Consider the following 21,873-nt stretch of genomic DNA (forward strand, 5'->3'; position numbering starts at 1 on the left):
TTCTTTTCCATGGGTCCAGATCATGCAGATGTCATCAATGTAGCGCAAGTAGAGTAGGGGCACTAGGGGACGAGAGCTGAGGAAGCGTTGTTCTAAGTCAGCCATAAAAATGTTGGCATACTGTGGGGCCATACGGGTACTCATTGCAGTGCCACTGATTTGAAGGTATACATTGTCCCCAAACGTGAAATAGTTATGGGTGAGGACAAAGTCACAAAGTTCAGCCACCAGGTTAGCCGTGACACTGTATTTACGGCCCATTACAACAATCTAACTCACTAACCCTCCTTTGTCCTGTGACTGCCGAAGTGGTAACTGCCTCGAATGGCCTCTTGCAACATGTGTTAAACATAAGGAGTTAACACTCTGTTCCACGTTGTAGTTAGCTGTGACACTTTCCCAGACCTGAGGAAGAGACTATGTAAACTGAATAGCTTGTCTCTTTCACCAAGAGAAATTGGTCCAAATTAACTCGCCCCACCCACCCCGGTCTCTCAACTTCTAGACAATCCAAAGATTTTTTTTTTTTTTAAAAGCACACCCTGTGTAAACAATTTGGTTACCCAGAACTGCCACTCAACAGAGTTTCTCCCACATGCCTAGAAGTGACTGAATGGTACATGAATAGGAAACTGCTTTTGAAAGGAGTCTATATTCTTCTCAATTCACAAGGGGAAAGGTGTGTGTAAACCCCTGGGCAGCAAGAGGAGAATGCATCTCTTGGTGTTGGCACAGCAGACAGAATCTTGATGAGTTGCTGTAAATGCCAGAATTGAGTCACCAGAAAGCAGTGCACCACACTGCTGTATAATAATAAGGTCTGCAGCTCTGTGTCATATTAAAAAAAGCCATTAAAAACATGCAGTTTTAAGCCAAATCCACACTAAAATGTTAAGATGATCCAGCTACACTGCTCAGGGGGTGTGGACTGGATGATGTAGTTAAACCGATCTAGTCCCTGGTGTAGACAGCACTAAGTTGACAGAAGAATTCTTCCATTGACCTAGCCGCCACCTCTCAGGGAAATAGATTAACTGCAGCAATGGGAGAACCCCTCCAGTCACTGTACTCAGTGGCCACACTGAAGCGCTTCAGTGTTGCGGTTGTGCCACTATAGCAGTTGAAGTGTAGATAAAGCCTTAGGTCTTATCTACACAGACAAGTTTCTGCACAGTAAAACAGCTTTCTATGGTGTAACTCCTGAGGTGTACATACTGCCACGCCACTTAGTGCACAGAAACTGCACAGTTGCAGCACTGTTTAAAAAAACAAAACAAACAAAGAAACCATCAGCCCGATGAGAGGCTGAGAGCTTTCTGCTCTGGGGTACAGCGCCGCAGTGCCAGTGTAGATACCCTGGTCGATTACAGAGCTGCGACTGGCCTCTGGGAGGTGTCCCACAATGCCTGTTCTCACCTCTCTGGTCATTGGTTTGAACTCTACTGCCCTGCCCTCAGGTGACCAACCGTCAGCCCCACCCCTTAAATTCCTTTGGAAATTTGAAAGTCCCCTTCCTGTTTGCTCAGTGATGCATACAGTGGTTTCAGCGTATCTTTCCAGGTGGCCATGCCTGCTCCATGCACCAGGTGATCCCCCACTTGGAGCAATGCTGAGCTGCTGGACCTCATCAGCATTTGGGGAGATGAGGCTGTGCAGTCCCAGCTGCACTCCAGCCATAGGAATGATGATACTTACGGACAGATTTAACGATGCATGACAAAGGGGCCATGACCAGGACACCATGCAGTGCAGGGTCAGAGTGAAGGAGCTATGGAACGCCTACCACAAGGCGCAGAAGGCAACCCGCTGCTCCGGTGCTGTGCCCACAAGCTGCCAGTTCTACGAAGAGCTGGACGCAATACTCGGTGGCAACACCATCCCAGAGGCAGAGGAGCCATGTGCCAGTGTACAGTATGGTTCTGGAACATTCATTTCCCCTGCCCCTGCAGTTACTCAGCATTCTGGGGGTCTTGTGGCTCGTGTGTGCTTGTCTGAAGTCAGCCAATTAGTGACAGGTATGTGGATAGAATCCGTGGTCTGTGTGTTGCAAATACTGCTTCTGTAAAATGTTGCATTTTGGTTTCACAGATATGACCTTGGGAGCCCAGCCTCCCTCTTTGTTATTGCTGGCTGAATGGCTGCGCAGAATTAGAACGCGGCCAAGAAGAACTACAGAGGACTTTTTGCGTGATGTCATGATGCACTGCGTGGCCAAAAACCAAGAATTAAAGCAGTGGCGGGACAGCGAGAAGAGGGACTAAAAGGAGAACACAGCGCCAAAACGAAGCCACAGAGTTGCTCTTAAAAGTTTATGGAGTGCCAAGCAGACACGCTCCAGACGTTCCTAACACTACAAACCGAGAAGCTCCGCACATACATGCACGCCCTCCCCTGCAGCCGCTATCACAAAACTCTTTCCCATACGCCCCCCAGACACCGCCAACACACCCTTAACATCCTTGCTCTAGTCAGTACCTGCTGCATTCTACCTCTGCCCCATCACAGTCCAGCCCTGCAGACTCCCAGTACCCACTGCACTCAAAACCCAACCCTCTGCAGTTTGGCCCTGCTGAAGTACAGTACCTGCTGCAATGTATTCCAAAGGACAAGGCTGGATATGATACCTGGACATACACAGATCTTTAACCGTCCCGGGACTCCACCTCCTCCCTTCCCCCATCCCCCACAGTGCTGATGTGTTTTTTTGTCTGTCTCTCTCCTCCAGTTGTTATTTTTTAATAAAAGAATTGTTTTGGTTTGAAAGCCATATTTATTCCATTAATTGAAAGCAAACAGAGCCCTGAAACATGCAGGCAATTTTCTTAAACCTTCATAATGCATCAATCACAATCACCTCCTAGCATTACAAGCACTGCACTCCTGAGCACAGCAACAAATATTAGTGGATTTCAGCTTCAAATTGCTGCCTCAAGGTATCCCTGATCCTTATGGCCCTGTGCTGCGCCCCTCTAATAGCCCTGGTCTCTGTTCAAATTCAGCCTCCAGGTGCTGAGCCTCAGCGGTCCAGCCCTGAGTGAAGCGTTTACCCTTCCCTTCAGAAGTATTATGGAGCGTACAAGCACATAAGCATAGGAATATTGTCATCGGCCAGGTCCAGCTTCCCATATAGGCAGCATCAGCGGGCCTTTAAACAGCCAAAAGCACACTCAACAGTCATTCTGCACTTGCTCAGTCTGTTGTTGAACAGCTCCTTGCTGCTGTTAAGGTGCCCTATGTATGGCTTCATAAGCCACAGCATTAAGAGGTAGGCAGGGTCTCCCAGGTTCACAATGGGCATTTCAACTTCCCCTATGGTGATCTTCTGGTCCGGGAAGAAAGTCCCTGCTTGCAGCTTCCTGAACAGGCCAGTGTCCCGAAAGATGTGAGAGTCATGCACCTTTCTGGACCAGCCTATGTTAATGTCTGTGAAATGCCCACTGTGATCCACAAGCACCTGGAGAACCATAGAGAAATACCCCTTCCAATTAATGTACTCTGTGGCTAGGTGGTCTGGTACCAGAATTGGAACATGCGTGCCATCTATCACTCCTCCGCAGATAGGGAAACCCATTTGTGCAAAGCCATCCACAATGTCTTGCACGTTGCCCAGAGTCGTGATTTTTTGGAGCAGGATGCAATTAATGGCCCTGCAGTCAACTTTCCCACTCTGAACTGGTTAGTGACCGATCAGTAGTAGTTCGGAGTAGCCAGCTTCCACAGTGCAATCGCCACGCGCTTCTCCATTGGCAAGGCAGCTCTCATTCTTGTGTCCTTGCGCCAAAGGGCTGGGGCAAGCTCATCACAGTCCCATGAACGTGGTTTTCCTCATCTGAAAGTTCTGCAGCCACTGCTCACCATCCCAGGTGTGCATGACGATGTGATCCCACCACCCAGTGCTTCTTTCCTGAGCCCAAAAGCAGCGTTCCACTGGGCTCAGCACCTCCGTGAATGCCACAAGCAATCTCATGTTGTTGCTACTATGCGTGGTGAGATCCATGTCAGACACCTCTTGCCTTTGTAGTTTAAGGAATAGCTCCACTGCCACTCAGAACATGTTAGTCAGAGCGAGCAGCATATTGGTCAACAGGGCAGGATCCATTCCTGCAGACCGAAGATGCAGAGCGTGCAGTACACAAACATTGAAAGATGGTGCCAAATGCAGACAGTAACACAGAGATTGCTGGGATGCGAAGCAATGCATCATTGGGCACTGGGCAGGACCCAGGAAGCCCCCCAACCCCCTCCGCCTTCCCACAACTCTTAGCAGCAGAATAGGAAGAGATGCTTGGTGGGATAGCTGCCCAGAATGCACTACTCTGAATGCCGCTGCAAACGTGAACATGCTATTGCGCAGGCAGCTGACAGTATGAATGCACAACAGCAGTTTCCCTTCCACGCTCTCTGAGCAGCGCTGTACCTGCTGGCGCTATCACTCTGCCAGTGTAGACAAGGCCACAGTGAAAAGAGACTTCTACAACACACACACACACACACACACACACACATACTGATTGTACCATCAATGCACAGCAACAGACTTAGCAGTGTTTTTAGTTAACATCAAATTCAGATGTCCAAGGCTTCTGAACTCTCAGTTTATATTATCATTTGTCCAGCACTGACAGTGTGCGGATCTCGCCTTGTTGCACGGGTTTCTTTTATTTTACTTGGTAAGTAAACTAGCATGTACATCAGCAAATACATGAAATAACAGGCTTCAACTCATATCTACTGGATTCAATGACATCCAAGTTGTGGGCATTGTAGGGAGGCGGTGTAGTTCCCCACCGCCCCGAAGAGGGATGAGTTCCGCCGGACACCAGAGCACTCCAAGCCCACCACCCAAGAGGGTCAGGTGCCGGACAGGAAGTATAAGAGCCCAACCCCAGCACTCACTTGAGAGGCAGCAGCTGGAGAGGAACAAACGTCTCTGGCCCAGCTCCTGCTGGGGAAACTCCGGCAACCAGTGGCAGATCTGGAGACTGGCCTGACCAGCCGATCCTTGATGCGGACCAGTGCGTGGGAGAGTTGCCAAGCCTACCCCTCACCAGCTACCCAGAAGAGTCGCTGAGCTTACCCCTCGCCAGTTACTCCGAGGATCCAATGGTGATCGACCCCCCCCCCCGAGGACACCACCTTGACCCAGATAACTCCAGAGGGGAAGTTGGGAAGTAGCCCAGAGACAGCCGACCTAAGTCTGGCTGCAACACTGCCGGAACCCATGTCAGTGTGTTGCGGCTGGGATCCCCAGACGCAGCAACTGGCCTTTGGCTCCGGCTAGGGATGCAGTGGAGCGGGAGGGCCTGCATCCCCCCCCGGGTGGCAGTCTCCCCCTCTCCCAGGCCGCTCAGAGCCTGAAGCCTGGGTGTGCTCTTTACCTGTGTTTGGTCAGCCCCTGTTTTAGGGTCTGAGCCTTACAGCTTAGCTACATTTGTAAGTTAGAGTGCATTAAATCAACCCGGGTGCCCTAACTCCTGAGGTGTCCACATTGGCAAGGCACCTAGAGCGCCTGGACTCTGCACCTGGAGCGCTCCTGGTAATCCTCCTCCACAAGAAGCATAAAGTTTACTGCGCCCCGGCTGAAACGCGCGGATATCAGTGTGGACAACGTGTTGCATTACTGTGCTGTGATTGGCCTCTAGAAACATCCCATAATCCCCTGAAGTCAGCTGGACATTCTTGTCATTGTTTTGAATTTGGCTGCAGGCATGCAGATATTCCCTTTCAAAGCTCCATTTCCGACAGCCGGCATGCTTACCTGCTCTGGGACGAAGCAATCATTAGTGTGAAATGCTGCTTTTGTGAGTGCATGAGAGAGAGAGGTGGGTCTGCTAATGTCTGAACTTACAAGACAGCATGCTGACACACACTCTGTCCCCCAAAACACAGTCTCTCCCTGCACATACACACGACACACTCTCCATCACACTCCACACACACCCCCATTTGAAAAGCACACTGCAGCCACTTGCACACTGGGGTAGCTACCACAATGCACTGCTCTTTGTGGTGTTGCAAGAGCTGCTAACGTGGTCACGTCAGTGCGCTTGCAGCTGATAGTGTAAACACACAGCAGCATTTTCCCTGCGGCAGTCTCCGAAGACTAGTTTAACTCCTAGCGCTCTACATCTGCAAGTGTAGCCAAGCCCATAGACTCACTGCGTGCATGTGCGCTGCTCAGCCCCTGCCTAAGGGCCTGAGCCTTCAACTCATTACTGCCCCTCCCTGACCTAGGGCCTGGGCCTGTTAATTGCTGTTACCTGTGTTTGCTCAGCTCCTGTCGGATGGCTTGAGCCAGGACTCCTGTGGCCTGACTGATTCCCCAGGGACCAGTGCAGGGACTAAGGGAGGTGGTGTGGTTCCCTTCTGCCCCAGTGAGGGACGAGCCCTGACGAACACTGTCTACATGCATGCATGCCAATAAATGGGGCAATTCCTACCACACTTTTTCTAATTCCCTATCTTACTAATGCAGCATTGGGGGTTATTTAATATTAAAATATAAATACATTAAAAGCACATCTAGATTGCAAAGTCAAGCACTCAAAGGTTAGGGAACGACAGGTTTATAGTTGCCCTTTGCACATCCATCCTGGGACTTGAGTAAGGTGGGACCTGTGACAATACGTTATCAAATAATTAAGGAAAGTATCATAATCTATATGCACAAGGGAGACAAATTAAGATTGCACAGACACCCTTTCTACTAGCATTTCCCAACTTTCAGGTATTTGACTTTGCAGCCAAAAAATATTTAAGGTAACTTATGTAATTTCCCAGCGAGGGGGATGTTTTGTTTTTTAATTATATTACATGCAACTGTAATAAAACAGCATCCCTCAAAATTAATCACCAAGTTTGGAAACCTCAACCTTCAACACCGCAGCACAGACTACTACCAAGTGAACTACAGAACTAATTACATTAAGTTGGCAGTAAGAGAAGGCTGTTTTCCCATAAAGGGGGTGAGGGATTCAGAGGGGATGAACCACTGGGTCCAGGTGGTGGGTTTGGGAAACCCAGCCTGATCTCTTTTTCACCTCTAGATTTGAGAGAGCTCCTGCCCCATGTGATTCCCCAAGATAACCCCATTGGCCCATTCCCCCGATGGGCTGGGGAAGCCCAGCCCAGGAATCTTCTCCCCATTCCTGACCTAGTGCATGGAATCACAGTATCACTCTGGTTTGGGACAGCCGGGCACCAAGTCACAACCTTCAGAAGGGGCTGGAACATGAGCCATCACTGGAGAGTGAGTGTAGGAAAAGCTTGCTCTCCCAAACCTCCCCCGCTGCCCGTCCTGGGCCTTCCCTGCACACCAGTCTTGGATTAGGATTACAGTGCCAAGGTGTACAGTGCATAGATGTAGTGGCAGGTCACCCAAAAAAAATTTAGTTGGTAGGTCACCTAAGTAAGAAGTTTCAGAACCCCAAGAGATAAATTGCTTGAAAAAAAAGTTTGATGTGCTTAAATGTATATAAAAACCCAAATATACATGCGACCCAAAAAGTTGGAAAGAAGTTGGTGGAGTTGCCTAGCCAAAATGGAGAACTAGTCTGCGTATATTTCTTCTGGAATCTTTTCTGCCATTAAGAGATTGGAATGTGTGAGTTTTTACCTGAAGAGTTTACAGGTATAGTCAGGTTTCAGAGTAGCAGCCGTGCTAGTCTGTATTCGCAAAAAGAAAAGGAGTACTTGTGGCACCTTAGAGACTAAAATTTATTAGAGCATAAGCTTTCGTGAGCTACAGCTCACTTCATCGGATGCAACATCGGTTGCATCCGATGAAGTGAGCTGTAGCTCACAAAAGCTTATGCTCTAATAAATTTGTTAGTCTCTAAGGTGCCACAAGTACTCCTTTTCTTTTCAGGTATAGTCAGTTACTTAAATTAATTTGTCCCCAGGACAGCTCCAGGGTAACAGGAAGGAGCAGATATTTTGCTGAATGCAATTCCCTTATTTTTTCAGAACCAAGGGTATATCAAGCAGCGTTTTTAACAAGAAACAAGAATGGATATGAGTAGCATTCCCCTGAACCAGTCCTCCCACAAAAGCAGAGACATCTGTGTGCTCACTCTTGCATCAGGAGTCCACGTAAAAGGGGTCAAACAAGGACTAACAGAGCAGCAGGACTATGGCTCAGGATTAAGTGCAGAGGCAGAGCAGCATATACTGCAAGGAACAGAATGGGATGGTTCATCTGCCCGTACGAAATCCAAGTCATAAGCCCTGACTGCACTCTAAATGCACTCTGTGTACTAGCAAAACTCAGAGACAAACAGTGCTTCAAGTGTAGGATACTAACAGAAACTCCTACTGCCCTCTGCCTTACTTGGCTATGGCTTAAAACCAACGTTAGTTTGTTTTGCCTGAGGGCAAAGAAGTGTTTCAATTAATTTTTTCTAAGATTAATGCTGCACTTTTTCCCCTGCCTGGATTTCCTTCTTTGTTCAGACTGTGCAAGCTTACATCTGCACTAGTCTGTCCTCATCTCCCTGCCAATTTTCTTTGAGTATATATGCTTTAGCTGTAAGAACAGGATGGTTTCAACAGGCTCATTGCATACTTTGTATTTAATTTTATATTTGTAAAAACATCAACCTTCTGTATAGCCCACTTCCAAGTGCCTCAGTGAGAAAAAGGGGAGGCACTTTTAAAATCATTTGTTTCCAGTTTCCTCCCTCTTCTTCCTCCCTCCCCCATGTGATTTAGCCACTCAAGCACATATACTCCCTCATCAACCCACAATACATTCACAGCAAGGTGCTGCGACACAATGGGTGTGAATTTAATGTTTGCATGTTTGTGGTAGTTCACAGAAACACCACATTCACCTAAGGGTATGTATGAAAGGGGAGGAGACAGACTTTCATTCCTTGATTTGGTTTGTCCTAGGCATCATAACAGTCACAACCTGCAATTCCTTTGACAGATGCAGCTTTGGTTACACAGGTTTTCAAATTTATTTGAGCATAAGCTTTCGTGATGTACATCCGATGAAGTGAGCTATAGCTCACAAAAGCTTATGCTCAAATAAATTTGTTAATCTCTAAGGTGCCACAAGTACTCCTTTTCTTTTTGTGAATGCAGACTAACACGGCTGCTACGCTGAAACAGGTTTTCACTTCACGTCCTTGCCAGTGACGTGTAATGGAAGAGTGCATGATAATTTCAGGGTCCCTCCTAGTATGAGCTGCTCCATTGCAGAAGACATGAAAAACAGCTCCTCCCTGCTCCACCACCCATCTCAATTCAGAGACAAATGTGACTTTTCTACTCAAGCGAGTGACTTTAGAACTGATTAACTCTGATTTGCCTTGAAGGTCCCCCGGGACACAGCTACTGAAAATCCAATCACCCTCTATAATCCCACACACTGCCAGTACAGGCGATTTGGGGATCACCATCACCACACAAAGCTTCTTCCTACATGTGGTGGCTTATTTTCTGAGCCTGGCTAAGTGGAAGCTTACACTACAAAACCATATACACCCGGTGTTAAACTAAGGACATGTAAATGCAGGTTTAGGTTAACACACCCACTCTATACATAGGTACTACAGGAGTCTACAAATGATTTTTCACATCATACTAGCTAAGAATCAGGGAGTAAGTTAAAGCTGTAATATGTTTGACCAGTTTTTATCGTGAGTTGAGCGTGTTTAGAAATGGCCTTTAAATATTAACTGCTTTCTATGAGGTCTTTAAACCAGAAGTATAAATACATACCTAGGCCCTGGCCACTACATACATAATCAGAGACAGGTGGAAATTTTTTTTTTTTTTTAATAAACAAACAGTTTGACACCAGACATCCATAAAAAAAACTATTCACTATATCACTAATTTATGTAACACGGATACAAAGAAAATACATAGGCCTCACAGATGAATATATTTTTAAAATTCCAGGTCTTTAAAAAATGGATGGGGGAGGGGGGGAGAGGAAGATGTAGACCAGCTCCATTCCCAATTACAGATTACTGGTGGAAAGCATTTTATTTTATGGAACAACCCCGCAAAACAACATTTGAAGCTACATCTTAGCTCTGAAACCAAACGTTTATATTTCCATTCTAGGTCTCCAACAATTTGCATGGATCAAGTTTTAATATTTAAACTTAACCACTAGGGCATATCATAGTAGTAGAGCTGCAACTATAGTTAAGACTGCATAACAGTTTCCATTGTAACCCATTTTCTATCAAGAAGAATTAAGTTAAGTTTGTACATAGAACAACCTGCATTTTCAAAATGGAGTGCTTCACCATTCAATCTGACAGCTCTATTTGTGACACCGACAGGCCAGCTCAAATCAAATCCACAGGCCAATTCACTTGTATGTAAATATCAAAGATATGTTAATGTTTTGTCTTCACTTGCCTATAATCTGTTTATCACCACATTACATCTATCCCATACTTTATTAAACCTAGATCACAAGTATATAGAATCATAGAATATCAGAGGGAGGGACCTCAGGAGATCATCTAGTCCAATCCCCTGCTCAAAGCAGGCACAATCCCCATTTTTTTTTGCCCCAGATCTCTAAATGGCCACCTCAAGGATTGAACTCACAACCCTGGGTTTAGCAGGCCAATGCTCAATTTACTTTATATGTAAGTTTCATGAAAACTAATGAAAGATTATTTGTAACTAAACACAGTGTATATCTCTGTAATTGGATTGCCGATCACATGAAATTGGAACTTTGTAATTGTAAATGCATGCTAACTTCAAAGCATGGGTCATTGGGTTTGACAGTGCAAAATCCACACAGACCTAGTAAGCGTTTAGTCAAAGGAAAAGCCCATGCTGTGATGAAAACACTTGCCAGATTGCTTTCCACGGAAAACAGCTGTACGAATGGATCCAAGGAATAATCTTGTCTCTCTGAGCTGTTTGGATACTTTCAGAGAGCATTCCAGATGCAAGACAGATCTCCAAAGGGTTATTTTGGGTAATTCTGAGACTCTTAGGGAATACTAGCAGATCACTACATCTCTGCTATCACTTTTGATTTACAACCTTGGACTCACCTATTAATGTATTTTACCTGCTTTAACCTCTCACTAACTCATTTTGTTTTCTTAACTAATAAACCTTTATGTTAGTTTATTAGAGACACTGTCTGCCAGCATTGTGTTTGGCACAAGATTGAGAGTATCCATTGACCAAGTAAGTGGCCAATCCTTTGGGATTGGGAGTAATCTAACTGTTGCCTGATTTAGGAGGTTAATAATAAATTTGGATAATATGGGTTGTAGGCTCAACAATCTGTTTGATCAGAAGATAGTAAGGTCCTTGTCCCGAATCAGGCTCAACAGAATTTACAAAGCCTATTGTGTCCATATATCATATGACAGGTGAGTGCACGAGAGTGCATCCACCACAGGGCAGTCAAACTACTGAGAAGAGTGGACATAAACTGAATTTTTATAACCACTATCCCCACCAATTATTCCTTCAGAGTTCATCTCCTTGGTCTCCTACTGTAGGATACATCCCAAAATACTTCCCATTGTCTGTCATCTTACCTCTTGCCTTCTCTCTGTACCTCACTTTCACCGACTAACTGTTCCTTCTCCGCTCTTCTCCCCGCCTCCTATAGCAAGAGAGCATATGCAACTACCATCATGGCAGAGCCAATCCACTCCCTCCTGTCAATACGCTGCTACCTCTGTCTACAGGACATGGGCACAGTTTCATGGAGCAATGGGAGTCCAGAAGAAGGAATTGCTGGACCAGCACTCCTCTACTGCAGCAATTTACTCACAGCATTAGCAGACCAGAAACAGCACAAAAGTGGAATTTCTCCTCCAATACATGAGGTGTAGGCTAAGTGCCTGGCAGAAGCAAAGATGGGGTTTTTAAGAATGAGTGTTTTTCCACTCATGGACGAAAATTAACAACACTCTGATAAGCTTTTAGGGTATGTATACCCTGCAACTAAACACCCGCAGCTGACTAGTGTCAGCTGACTGCGGCTTGCAGATCTTGGGCTGTAAAACTGCTGTGTAGATATTTGGGCTCAGGCTGGAGCCTGAGCCCTGGGAACCTGCAACCCGCTTGTCCAAGCCAAAAAAGGTCTATGCTGCAATTTTACAGCCTCACGGCCTAAGCCAGCTGTCATTGGCCAGCCTTGGGTGTTTAACTGCAATGTAGATATACATTTAGATCCCCCAGTATCCTACTGCATGCTTTGATAAAATGAATGGTTCCTTGCAATCCCAGAATCTCCAAGTGCAGAATGAAAAAAATTCATTCATTAATTTCCAACACCCAGAAATGTAATTATTACAGTATGGGATGTGAAGTCTAAGATTTCTGGCGGCAGGTTTTGAGGATTGTGTACCTTGTATGCAGTTTTTCTTCTATGTTAGCTGTAAACTGAACTATGAGACAGTGACCAAAATTAGACTTCTACTTTACTTAGGTTGTAGCAGATGGAGAAGGTAAAACTGCCAAATACTAGTACAGTTTCTATCTGAACTTGCTAAATGCATCAAGTTAATGCACAAAGATACCTTCCTATGTGATAAGAGATTTTACATGTGCAAACAAATGCCTCAAGCTGGTGAGCACAGTTGTAAAGGCAGCAGAACAGACTATCAAGTTTTCAAAAAGCATACATGTAAACACAGCCATGTTTACTGTGCCCCTGTATATTGCCTCCAACACAGCCAAATGTTGATAGATCTGCTCACTTGGGCAGCAATTAAGCAAACAAATTCAGAACTTTGTGCCAAGTATGTCATCTTGATAAATGGTGCCAATGGTGTTTCACCCTATTTCTACAGCTAATCCACCAGGATTAGCTTCAAACAAACATCTTCAGATATAAAAAATGCCAGCTCAGAACAAATTCTAAAGCCCATTTGAGTCCCCTGACTACATGGGAACAGAGACTGTTTTAAAGAGTGCTTGAGTATTTAAAAGATTATCTGGAAAATGTGTGTATCAGTATTTTCTACAGATTTTGGTCATTCCCCCCCCCCCCCCAGCACCTGAATCTCAGTGAGATTCATTTGTAGAGCTCCTAGCATATGTAATAGGAGTCTTGCTAATAGTCCAATAGCAATTGTGCGGATTGCTGATCAGCATTAGTTCAGTTAGACCTACTCTGAGCATAACAATTCGGCTGGCAACAGCCAGTCTACACTCGGGCTCCTAATACTATAGAGCAGCCCAATGGTGGAGGTGAATGGGTGTCAACAACAATGAGAAATTTTAGGAGTTTTCCTAGTGTAGGCAGGACCTTTGTCTGTTTCAGGACCTAAAAACGTGGTGCTGAATCCCAGGCCTCTTGAGACCTTTAAGCCTTACGGATGTTCAGTGCTATCCCTGCAAGGCTTGCAAACACGCCTACCTAGGCAAACAGTCTTCACCCAATAGAGCATTCAGGAAGGAATCCTGAGTAGGAACGGAGAGAATGGGAGAAGACTGAAGAGAGAATTACTAGGGCTCCATGCACTCCAACCTGGCAACATAGATTTTACCTGATTCAATTGATGAGTCACTGTGATCAGAAAGAAATCAATGTGCGTGCAGCACCAATCACCAGTGTTTGCACCACATTTGAGAGGCGGTCACATCCAGGTCCCGTGGCGAAGACCCTAAGGGTATGTCTGCGTGGCAGCAGGGAGCATGCCTCCAAGCATGGGTAGACAGACACACATTAGCTCTTCTCGAGTTAGCATACTACAGGCAGCCAAGTGACTGTGGCAGCAGTCGCTCAAGCTAGCCACCTGAACACAAATCCAACCCACCCTCTGGGTATATACCAGTGGCCCGAGCCACTACTACGCTGCTATTTTTAACTAGGGTGACCAATTGGAATGGTATGGGGGGGATAAACAGGTGGCCCATTTAAGACAAAGTCCCCAGTATCAGGATGTCTGGTCATGCCATTTTTAAACATGCTAACTGAAGTGGAGCTAGTGTCTATCTACCCACACTGGGAAGCACACTCCCAGCTGCTGTGTACCCTAAGCCTGAGCAGAGTGTGTAGGGCAGGGTGGAGATAAGTTACAGTGTTTTAACATATATTACTTACTTACACACACACACACACCCCCCCCACCCCCATTACTGTTTCAAGTTAAAAACCCTACACCTCAAATTCAGGAATTTCCAGGAGTACACCGGACCCTCGCTAGAACGTGGGATTTGGAATCCATGCGCGGTTCCGTGTTAACCGCATTATAGCGGGGACTGTGTTAAAATGAATTGCAATTGAAGTAATTAAATTTGGGACCCGTGGCCGCGACTGCATTATATGCGAATTTGCACTATATAGATGCGCATTCTAGCGAGGGTCCAGTGTATTATATATCACTATTCCAAAATGCTTTTTGTTTTTAGGTCTTCCTGATAAATTACTTCCTACCATAGCACTTAAAGCTTATCTGGAATGTCAAATTCTTTCCATTCCTTGTAATGTCTCTTTCTGCAGTGGATTTCATGGACACAACTTCCAATAAGGTCCCAGCTAAGGAAATATAAGCAATGCAATCTTTCTGATATACTTCTTTAAAGTACATGGTTAAGAAGTTTGAGAACAAAGGATATTAACTCATGTATTAAAATTCTAGTGAGATATTAATGGGATGTTTTGAAACATGCAGTATATATTTAATCTGGTAAAACACATTGGCTTTTTAGCATCAGTAAAATGATTGTTTGTGGAACCCTGCAACTACCTTTATATGTTAGCACCAGAGAGCAGCATCCTTCATCTGGAAATTAAACATTGTAAAGCACAATGGTGCTAATTAGCATAGCATCTCCTTCTACAGGAGCAAAGTTAAGTGTTTAATGCATCTTACAAAATAGAATATTAAGGTCTCTTCTACAACATGGCTTTTAAAAATCCAGTGTGGCAAAAGCGCGTGTATAATTTGTTATTGTTATTATGTCCATCTTGGTTCAATAAGATTTTCACTGGAACTATATTTTTTAATTTTTAGCTTCCCAAAACACTTTTGACAGGTCCAAGTTTCTATAACAATACCTCCTTCAGGTAGCAGGAAACCTTGGGGATTATTCTTACCTGTATGACAGGGCACTGGGAGTTAATATTTCAGGAATCCTGTCTGAGATAAATACCATCTCTTTTTGTCTATGCAGCCAAGATCTGGTAGTGCTGTGAGCATGATACCCTTAGCTTTCGTGAAAGGAGCAACTCACTCAGCAAATAATATTAAGATAATGTTGAAGTTACTATAGCCACCCCATACCAGCCATCCCTAGAGATTTAGGAATAGCTCTTTCAGCCTTCTTTTGACAGAAGATTGGAGGCCAGAATGCCACACCCTGGGAGCAGATGGAATAAGTAGCATACGAGTGGGAACTCCTTCGGACAAAACACAGAATCTTCTCACACTCAGGATTGGAGAGCAACCCAGGATTGACATGACATCCACCAGTAGCCTCTGGGGTCTTGGCTATGCAATGGCTTATACACCATCCTTTCACCTATGAAAGGTCTAATTTAGGAGACAAGTGAACATTTTGCTGATCTCAGTTTACTAAGCAGGATGTGCTCAACTACTGCTTCTTAAAAGCAGTTTTTAGCACACAGAGAAATACAGAAACCAGAACTTGAAAAGACACTCAGAGGCAAGTCTGGTCTGATGCAGCTGCAGCCCTGCCTGGAAGCATGAGAACCTGGTGACTAATAAAAAATACATACATACATATATACCACCACCTACTTCTTACATAGCATTTTTCATCTATGGATCTCAGAGCACTTTACAAAAGGAGGCCAGTGTCATTACTCAGCACTCCAGGTACTTTGCAGCTCCCACTACATATGAGAGCAAATGAAAAGGACACCCCCCCCAGGACGAGAGGAGGCACATGCCTTCATGATCCTCTGCATGGACAAGAGGAAATTAACACCCCATCTTCTTCTCAGAATAAAAAAAGCTGTGCAAACACTTCTCTGGCATCACACTTTGTAACAAGTGTACTGTGGTACATCTGAGGCTCAGTTTCAATGCAGTACAGCTCTGAACGTCCACATTTCAGCATTTTCATTTCAGATCTTTGTAGTGGCAACTTTGAACAGAAATTAGTTTCACACAATGTATGTTTTCAGCTGTGTTGTAATTAGGAACAACAAAACTACAAACATTGAGCAATCCAGCTAGAATTAGCAACACTTTTTTTTTTTTAAACTAAGCAAAGTGTTCTGTACAGGTTGTTTGTTCTACATTTAATAACACTGACCAAAATTGTTTGAGTGCCAGGACCCTCACATTATTTATTTGTACTATCTGATTGGGTCTTCTGGGCACTACTGCCCAGGCTCCACTGTGCTAGCAATCTGCATGTGCACATGCACGCTCTCACATGCTAAAAAAGAGTAACAATGATTGACAAACAACCAGCAGATTTTTTTTTTTTTTAAAAAAAAACAAGAACTGACTTGAGGGGGTTTTTTTTGTTTTTTGTTTTGTTTTTTTTACTCTGTTATTCTACACCAGCCCTTTCTAAATCTTATTGTCCCCTCTTTGAGACTTACCTGTTTTCTGATTTTTTACCATAGCCCTTCCTGTTTTGTCCTTCTCCGTTAACACTTCGACTGTGGGGTTTTTTGTTTTTGTTTTTAAAACATATGTAAATACATAAACCCAGCCCTACTGCTCCCTGTCCAGCCTGGAGCCCTGGACGATTCATCCCACCTTTGTTCTCAGCCTTCCACTCAGAATTCCGCACCTGTGGCTGACAAAGGTACAGAGTGTTCCACACAGAAGGCACCCCTCAAGTTCCAAACACTCAGAGGGTGCATGGCCTTTCCTGACCATGCACAGCAGGGAAATCCAGGTGTAGAGGTGCATCTCCAAAGACCATCCTGAATGTAGCTCAAAAGTGAATTTCAAAGCAAATGACCATGAAGTTTATTTCTTCTCAGCTGTTCCAAGAGAATAATTTGAAGCACAATACCCCAATCAGTACAAGGGGTACTGGACTAACTGCAGTTTACAAGGAGGTAAACAGCAGCTCATTCCCAGCAGCTTTAATAGGCTCACTGCAGGAGTTACCCTTTGCAGGAGCATGTTCTTAGGATGCACGCCAATCAGAAGAACCATCCTAATATGGCTACAGCTGGACTAAAAACCCATTGGCTAGAAAAGAAACAAGGCTCCCCACCAATGGTAACACTGTTGTCACCACCAATTCAACAGTGAAGAGTTGCTACTGGATAATGTATATTGGGTTGTAAGCCAATCATAATAACGTAATCAATGCTGCTCAGACGCTGCACCATGACTTCAGAGGGGCCCTGCTTCAGTATCATTGCCCGCATTAAAGCGGAAGTCAGATGTTCTGACTTGCCCTGAACAATGCGTTATCGATATTATGCTGAGTCACAGACTGTACAGAAAGTAAGAACTGCAGAGAATGCAAGTACACACGGCACTCGGCATTCTGCCCCACTGCAGAACAGACCATTCTATAACATTTCAGCCTCTAGTACTGCAATGCTTTAGCCAGGGTTACAACCAACGGCCAAAAAACAACTTTGTCATTTATCTTACTTTATTCGTACTTCACATGTAAAAAACACAAGTTCAGATTACCTGACGTTTAATATTAGCCTTTACAACAACATTCTCAATACTTTCTTTAAAAGAAACATTCATAGACTTCTCATGAAAAAAAAAAAAAGTGACTGGTAACTATTTTTCATACCAGGGATTTTAGACAGCTGATCTTTCTAAGGTGTTTACTATGAATCCTGACAAATTAGCATGTTTACTAGAGTTTCATATTGTGTGCACATACAAATAGAGAATCCAAACCTAAGCAAGACACATTTGCAATATTAATCACTTTATTTGTTGTTTGAATTAGTATTTACTTCCTTAGCATTTAGATACAAAAATTCTTGAGAAAAAGATATGCCCCAATAAATTTCAAAAAAGTGTCAGTAGTCATACTAAACATCCCTAATCTAACTTGAATTGGCATAAATAACTGGTTCTGAGCTACACCTTTCACAAAAGTGGATCATGATGGTCAAGATTTAGTGAGTAGTTGGGTTCTTCTGCACACTGATTTGTCTTGCAGTGTTTATGTTTCTGTTAAGGTTACCCGCTAGCTATACATCTGCATAACTCCATTCTTATTAACCCATCACAAACTCACCAGTCCAGATAACATTGGAGAACACTAGCACAGCAGCTGAATGGCAGTGCCAATGCCAGAGTTTGGTTCTTAACTGGCAGGGACAGTTAACTACTTCAGTGTACAGCATAGGAAACACAATCAGCACTAAATAGTAAAGAACTAGAGATACGTAGTGATATATGGATATAATAAAGATTCGAATTCATCCCTCTAAGTACAAACAATTCCTACTAAGGCAAGTAAACATGTGCTTCAGGAAAATAATCCAGAAAAAATGCAGTGCATGATTAAGAATATCTTTAAGCTGCTAGCTCTGACTGGGGCTTGATTAGCAAGAGCTCTTTATGTTTTCATGCCATTTCTGTTGCTTCTGTGTTCAGAAGCATCATTCCAATGGTTAAATCTGACTTGTGCTTACAGATTTCTCTTGGCTTTATATCACCAAAATTAGATAGATAGCCTGATAAATGTGCATCAGAAAATGTTGTCTGTCAGAATATTTGGCATAATTCAGTTTAGTTTATTTAATACTTCTTTAAAAAATTTATTTCAGTTTTGAGCATCTGTTAAGCACTAGTCTCCCTCACTAGTGCAATTTTACACTAGAGGTTAATATATGTACAGCGTTCCTTTAAATGACCTCTCCTATGCAAGAGGCAGAATGTTCATCATTGACCTTCAAGGCAACAAAGTTGGCATGGCAAAATAGGGGTTGCTATATGTAATTTATTAAGCAGCCACACAGACATGGAGAGTGGAAAAGAGAAACTGACCTTATATTTAGCTTGCTGGAATTTCAACCCTTCCTGCTCTTGGAACTGCTCCGAGCCGGCTCTCTCCCTCACATTTCTATACCCAGGACTGGGTATAACATACTCTTTTCCTAGGTCGATGTCTTTCATCTTCTCCTTCCGTAAACGCCAGGGTTTACGGTTGTATTTTCACCTCAGAAAAATCTAAAGAGAATTAAAATCCCACTTTAAAACATATGTCCTATGCCCTAAACAACCCTATATGATTAATAGGAAGCTTTTTAACCACAGGTCTTGGGCAGCAATTTTGAAATCCTATTATAACATGTGACCAAACTACTCCACAGTGCCTTGTGGAGAACTGATCCAAGAGTACATGAACCCCTTGCTAAGCTAGTTAGAAAGGGTATCCGAAAGTAACCATGAGACTAAAGTGACTCAGTGCGGAAGGGCCACTATAATATCTAGCCCACTTATTTTCAAGTATTTGTATCCTTATGTAATCTTAAAAAGAAAAGGAGTACTTTCTTTCTTTTAGAGACTAACAAATTTATTAGAGCATAAGCTTTCGTGAGCTACAGCTCACTTCATCGGATGCTCACGAAAGCTTATGCTCTAATAAATTTGTTAGTCTCTAAGGTGCCACAAGTACTCCTTTTCTTTTTGCGAATACAGACTAACACGGCTGCTACTCTGAAACCTGTGATTATGTAATCTTAATTGCTAGAGATCAGTCATTTGATTCTAGCAAATTATAAATTTTTCAAAAACTTTTCAAACACCTAGAGCTCTATTTTCTTGATTGTGTAAATTTTACATATTAGCATTTCAAAATAGTATGCTAGATTCAACACCCATAGGGCATACAGCATGCAGCTCTGCAAATCTAGCACAAGATATTGTCAGTCTTCTCTAAAGAGCCCACAGACACTATGAAAAAAGTCTATTCTTAAAGATAATTTTTTCCTCCCACACAAGTACTATTCATCTTCATTACAAATTTGCACAAGCATTAAAATGTATTTGCATTAAATTACATGCCTGCCTATACATTTATTTATAAAGAAACAGGTTGCTGTTCTTTCCAGACTGTTATGTCTTTGTTAGAATAGCAAATTTATCCATAAAGCTGCTTGCCTTAAAGTCACTTTGTCCCACGGCATTACATTTTATATCTCCATAGCTGTTCATTTAAAAAAAAAAACGAGTCACTATGAAAAGATCAGTTTAAATCATATTGCAGCCAGAAAAATGTAGCAGCAGGTCTGGTCTGGTGCAATGGACCATAACCCTCTCATATTAATTGCATAAAGATCATCATCCAGGCTATTTCTGTAACATGCCCTTTGCATCCTATTTACAACTAGCCCTATTGACTTACAAGGTGGGTGAAGTGATATCTTTTATTGGACCAATTTTTGCTGGTGAGAGACAGACAGAAACTGGTCCAGTACAAGGTATTACCTCACCCACCTTGCCTCTCTATTATCCCGGGACCCCCGCTACCATGCAACCTATTTACTTACAGAGAAACCAGAATGTTTCCCTACTATGCCCCTCCAGAGAGATCCACTCACGGGAGCAGGCATCCACTGAAAACACATGGGCCGCCTTGCCCCCACCCTTGCCTGCCTTGGGGTTTATTTGTCTGCGCCGGGCGAGAATGGTTCTTCATCTCGCTGCCGCCAGGCCTCCCTTTGCATCCCGGGGGTTCGTGTACCTCGCTGGATGCTCCATCGTCTCTGCTGCCGCAGCCGCAGCCGCAGCGGGCACCCAACGGCTCCAGCGCCGGCGCCAGGCAGCCCCGCCTGCAGATCTGCAGACAGGAGCGGCCCCCTGTCCCGTGTCCCCCCCCCCTCCGCCACCGTGCACCCCCCCTTCCTAACACAGGGCGGGTGTAGCCCCCCCCCGCTGCACCTGCCCGCCACATAAACAAGGGAGGGCTCCTCGGCCCTGACTGCCTCTGCACCCCAATCCCGCCCCCCCCCCGGGGAGCGGGGGACGACGGGGGTGGGCCCCCCCCGGCCCGTCCCATGGATCCCGGCGGGGGAGGTCTCCCCCCGGATACAGGGGGTAACGCCCCCTCCCAGCCCGGTCGCCGCCTGGGTGCCCGGGGCACCGGCCTCCCACTCCCGCCCTGGGGGCGGCCCGGCCGCACCAGTCCCCGGCACACGGTGGGGGGGGGGGGAGCCTCCCCTCCCCCCCACGGGCCGTTACCTCGCCCGGCTTCTGCGGCTTCGGCACTCAGCGGCCCCCGCAGCCAAACCACCACCTTATAGCGGCGCCGGTGTCCCCACTGCGCCGGCGCGGTACCGAGTCTCGCGCGGGGAACGACGGGAAGCGTAGTCCCCCCAGGTAAGGCTGCGGAGCCGAGCCTCCGGGGCAGGAACTACATTTCCCAGCCGTCCCCGCGCCGGCCGGCTCCTGTACTCTCTCTGCCGGTGCCGCAGCGCTCGCCGGGCCTGGAACGTTCTCCGCGGTCCTGTGGCCCCGCACGAGCTGAAGGGGGAGGGGTGAACCTGGGGGAGGGTCCGACGCTGCTGCGGGACCGGGGCGGGGGGGGGGGGGGGGACACCAGGCATCAGCATGCAAGGGTGGGGTAGGACCCTCTGCAAACGGGAGCCCCTCCCCCCCTTCGCCGAGGGGCGGCGCGCGCGCGCCACTGCAGAACGGGACTCGGGCCAGGCCCATGGGGGGGCGGGGGGGGGGGGGAAAATGTGTCGCTCCGCTTCACCGCTGGCAGACACAGCTGGAGCGAGGCCCCTGGTTTCCACTGCCCTTGTTCTTTCACGCGGGCCAGATCATTTACAGGGCATTAGGCCTGGCTGCGGGGGGGTGGGGGGGGGCAGCTTAGAGAAAAACCCATCACACACACGCACCCCATACATTTAAAGACAGATTCCAGTAGAGGTTGTGTCTCATGGGGAAAGACCCTGTTGCGGGCCCTCGAGACAAAGCAATAGGAGAATCTGCATTCTCATAT

The 21,873-nt window shown here is 45.4% G+C and overlaps 1 protein-coding gene across 7 annotated transcripts in view; it reads right to left on the reverse strand.

Moving 5' to 3' along the window:
- ABCC5 (ATP binding cassette subfamily C member 5) overlaps positions 1-21,261 on the reverse strand; it is a 63,510-nt gene extending 42,249 nt beyond the window's left edge. For 4 of the 7 annotated variants that reach the window (XM_043492536.1, XM_038415588.2, XM_038415589.2 and 1 more), the window contains exons 1-2: positions 21,108-21,260; positions 18,912-19,094 (exon numbers count right to left, since the gene is read on the reverse strand). In XM_043492536.1, coding sequence (XP_043348471.1) covers positions 18,912-19,040 — 129 coding nt within the window. In that variant the 5' untranslated portion in view covers positions 19,041-19,094; positions 21,108-21,260. Of the gene's footprint in view, positions 1-18,911; positions 19,095-21,107 lie in introns of all 7 variants that reach the window. The other 3 variants (XM_038415593.2, XM_038415592.2, XM_038415591.2) reach the window with 1 other exon arrangement.
- Between the last annotated feature and the right edge of the window lie 612 nt (positions 21,262-21,873).

Source organism: Dermochelys coriacea, chromosome 9, assembly GCF_009764565.3.
Source record: "Dermochelys coriacea isolate rDerCor1 chromosome 9, rDerCor1.pri.v4, whole genome shotgun sequence".
Classification (NCBI taxonomy): Eukaryota; Metazoa; Chordata; order Testudines; family Dermochelyidae; genus Dermochelys; species Dermochelys coriacea.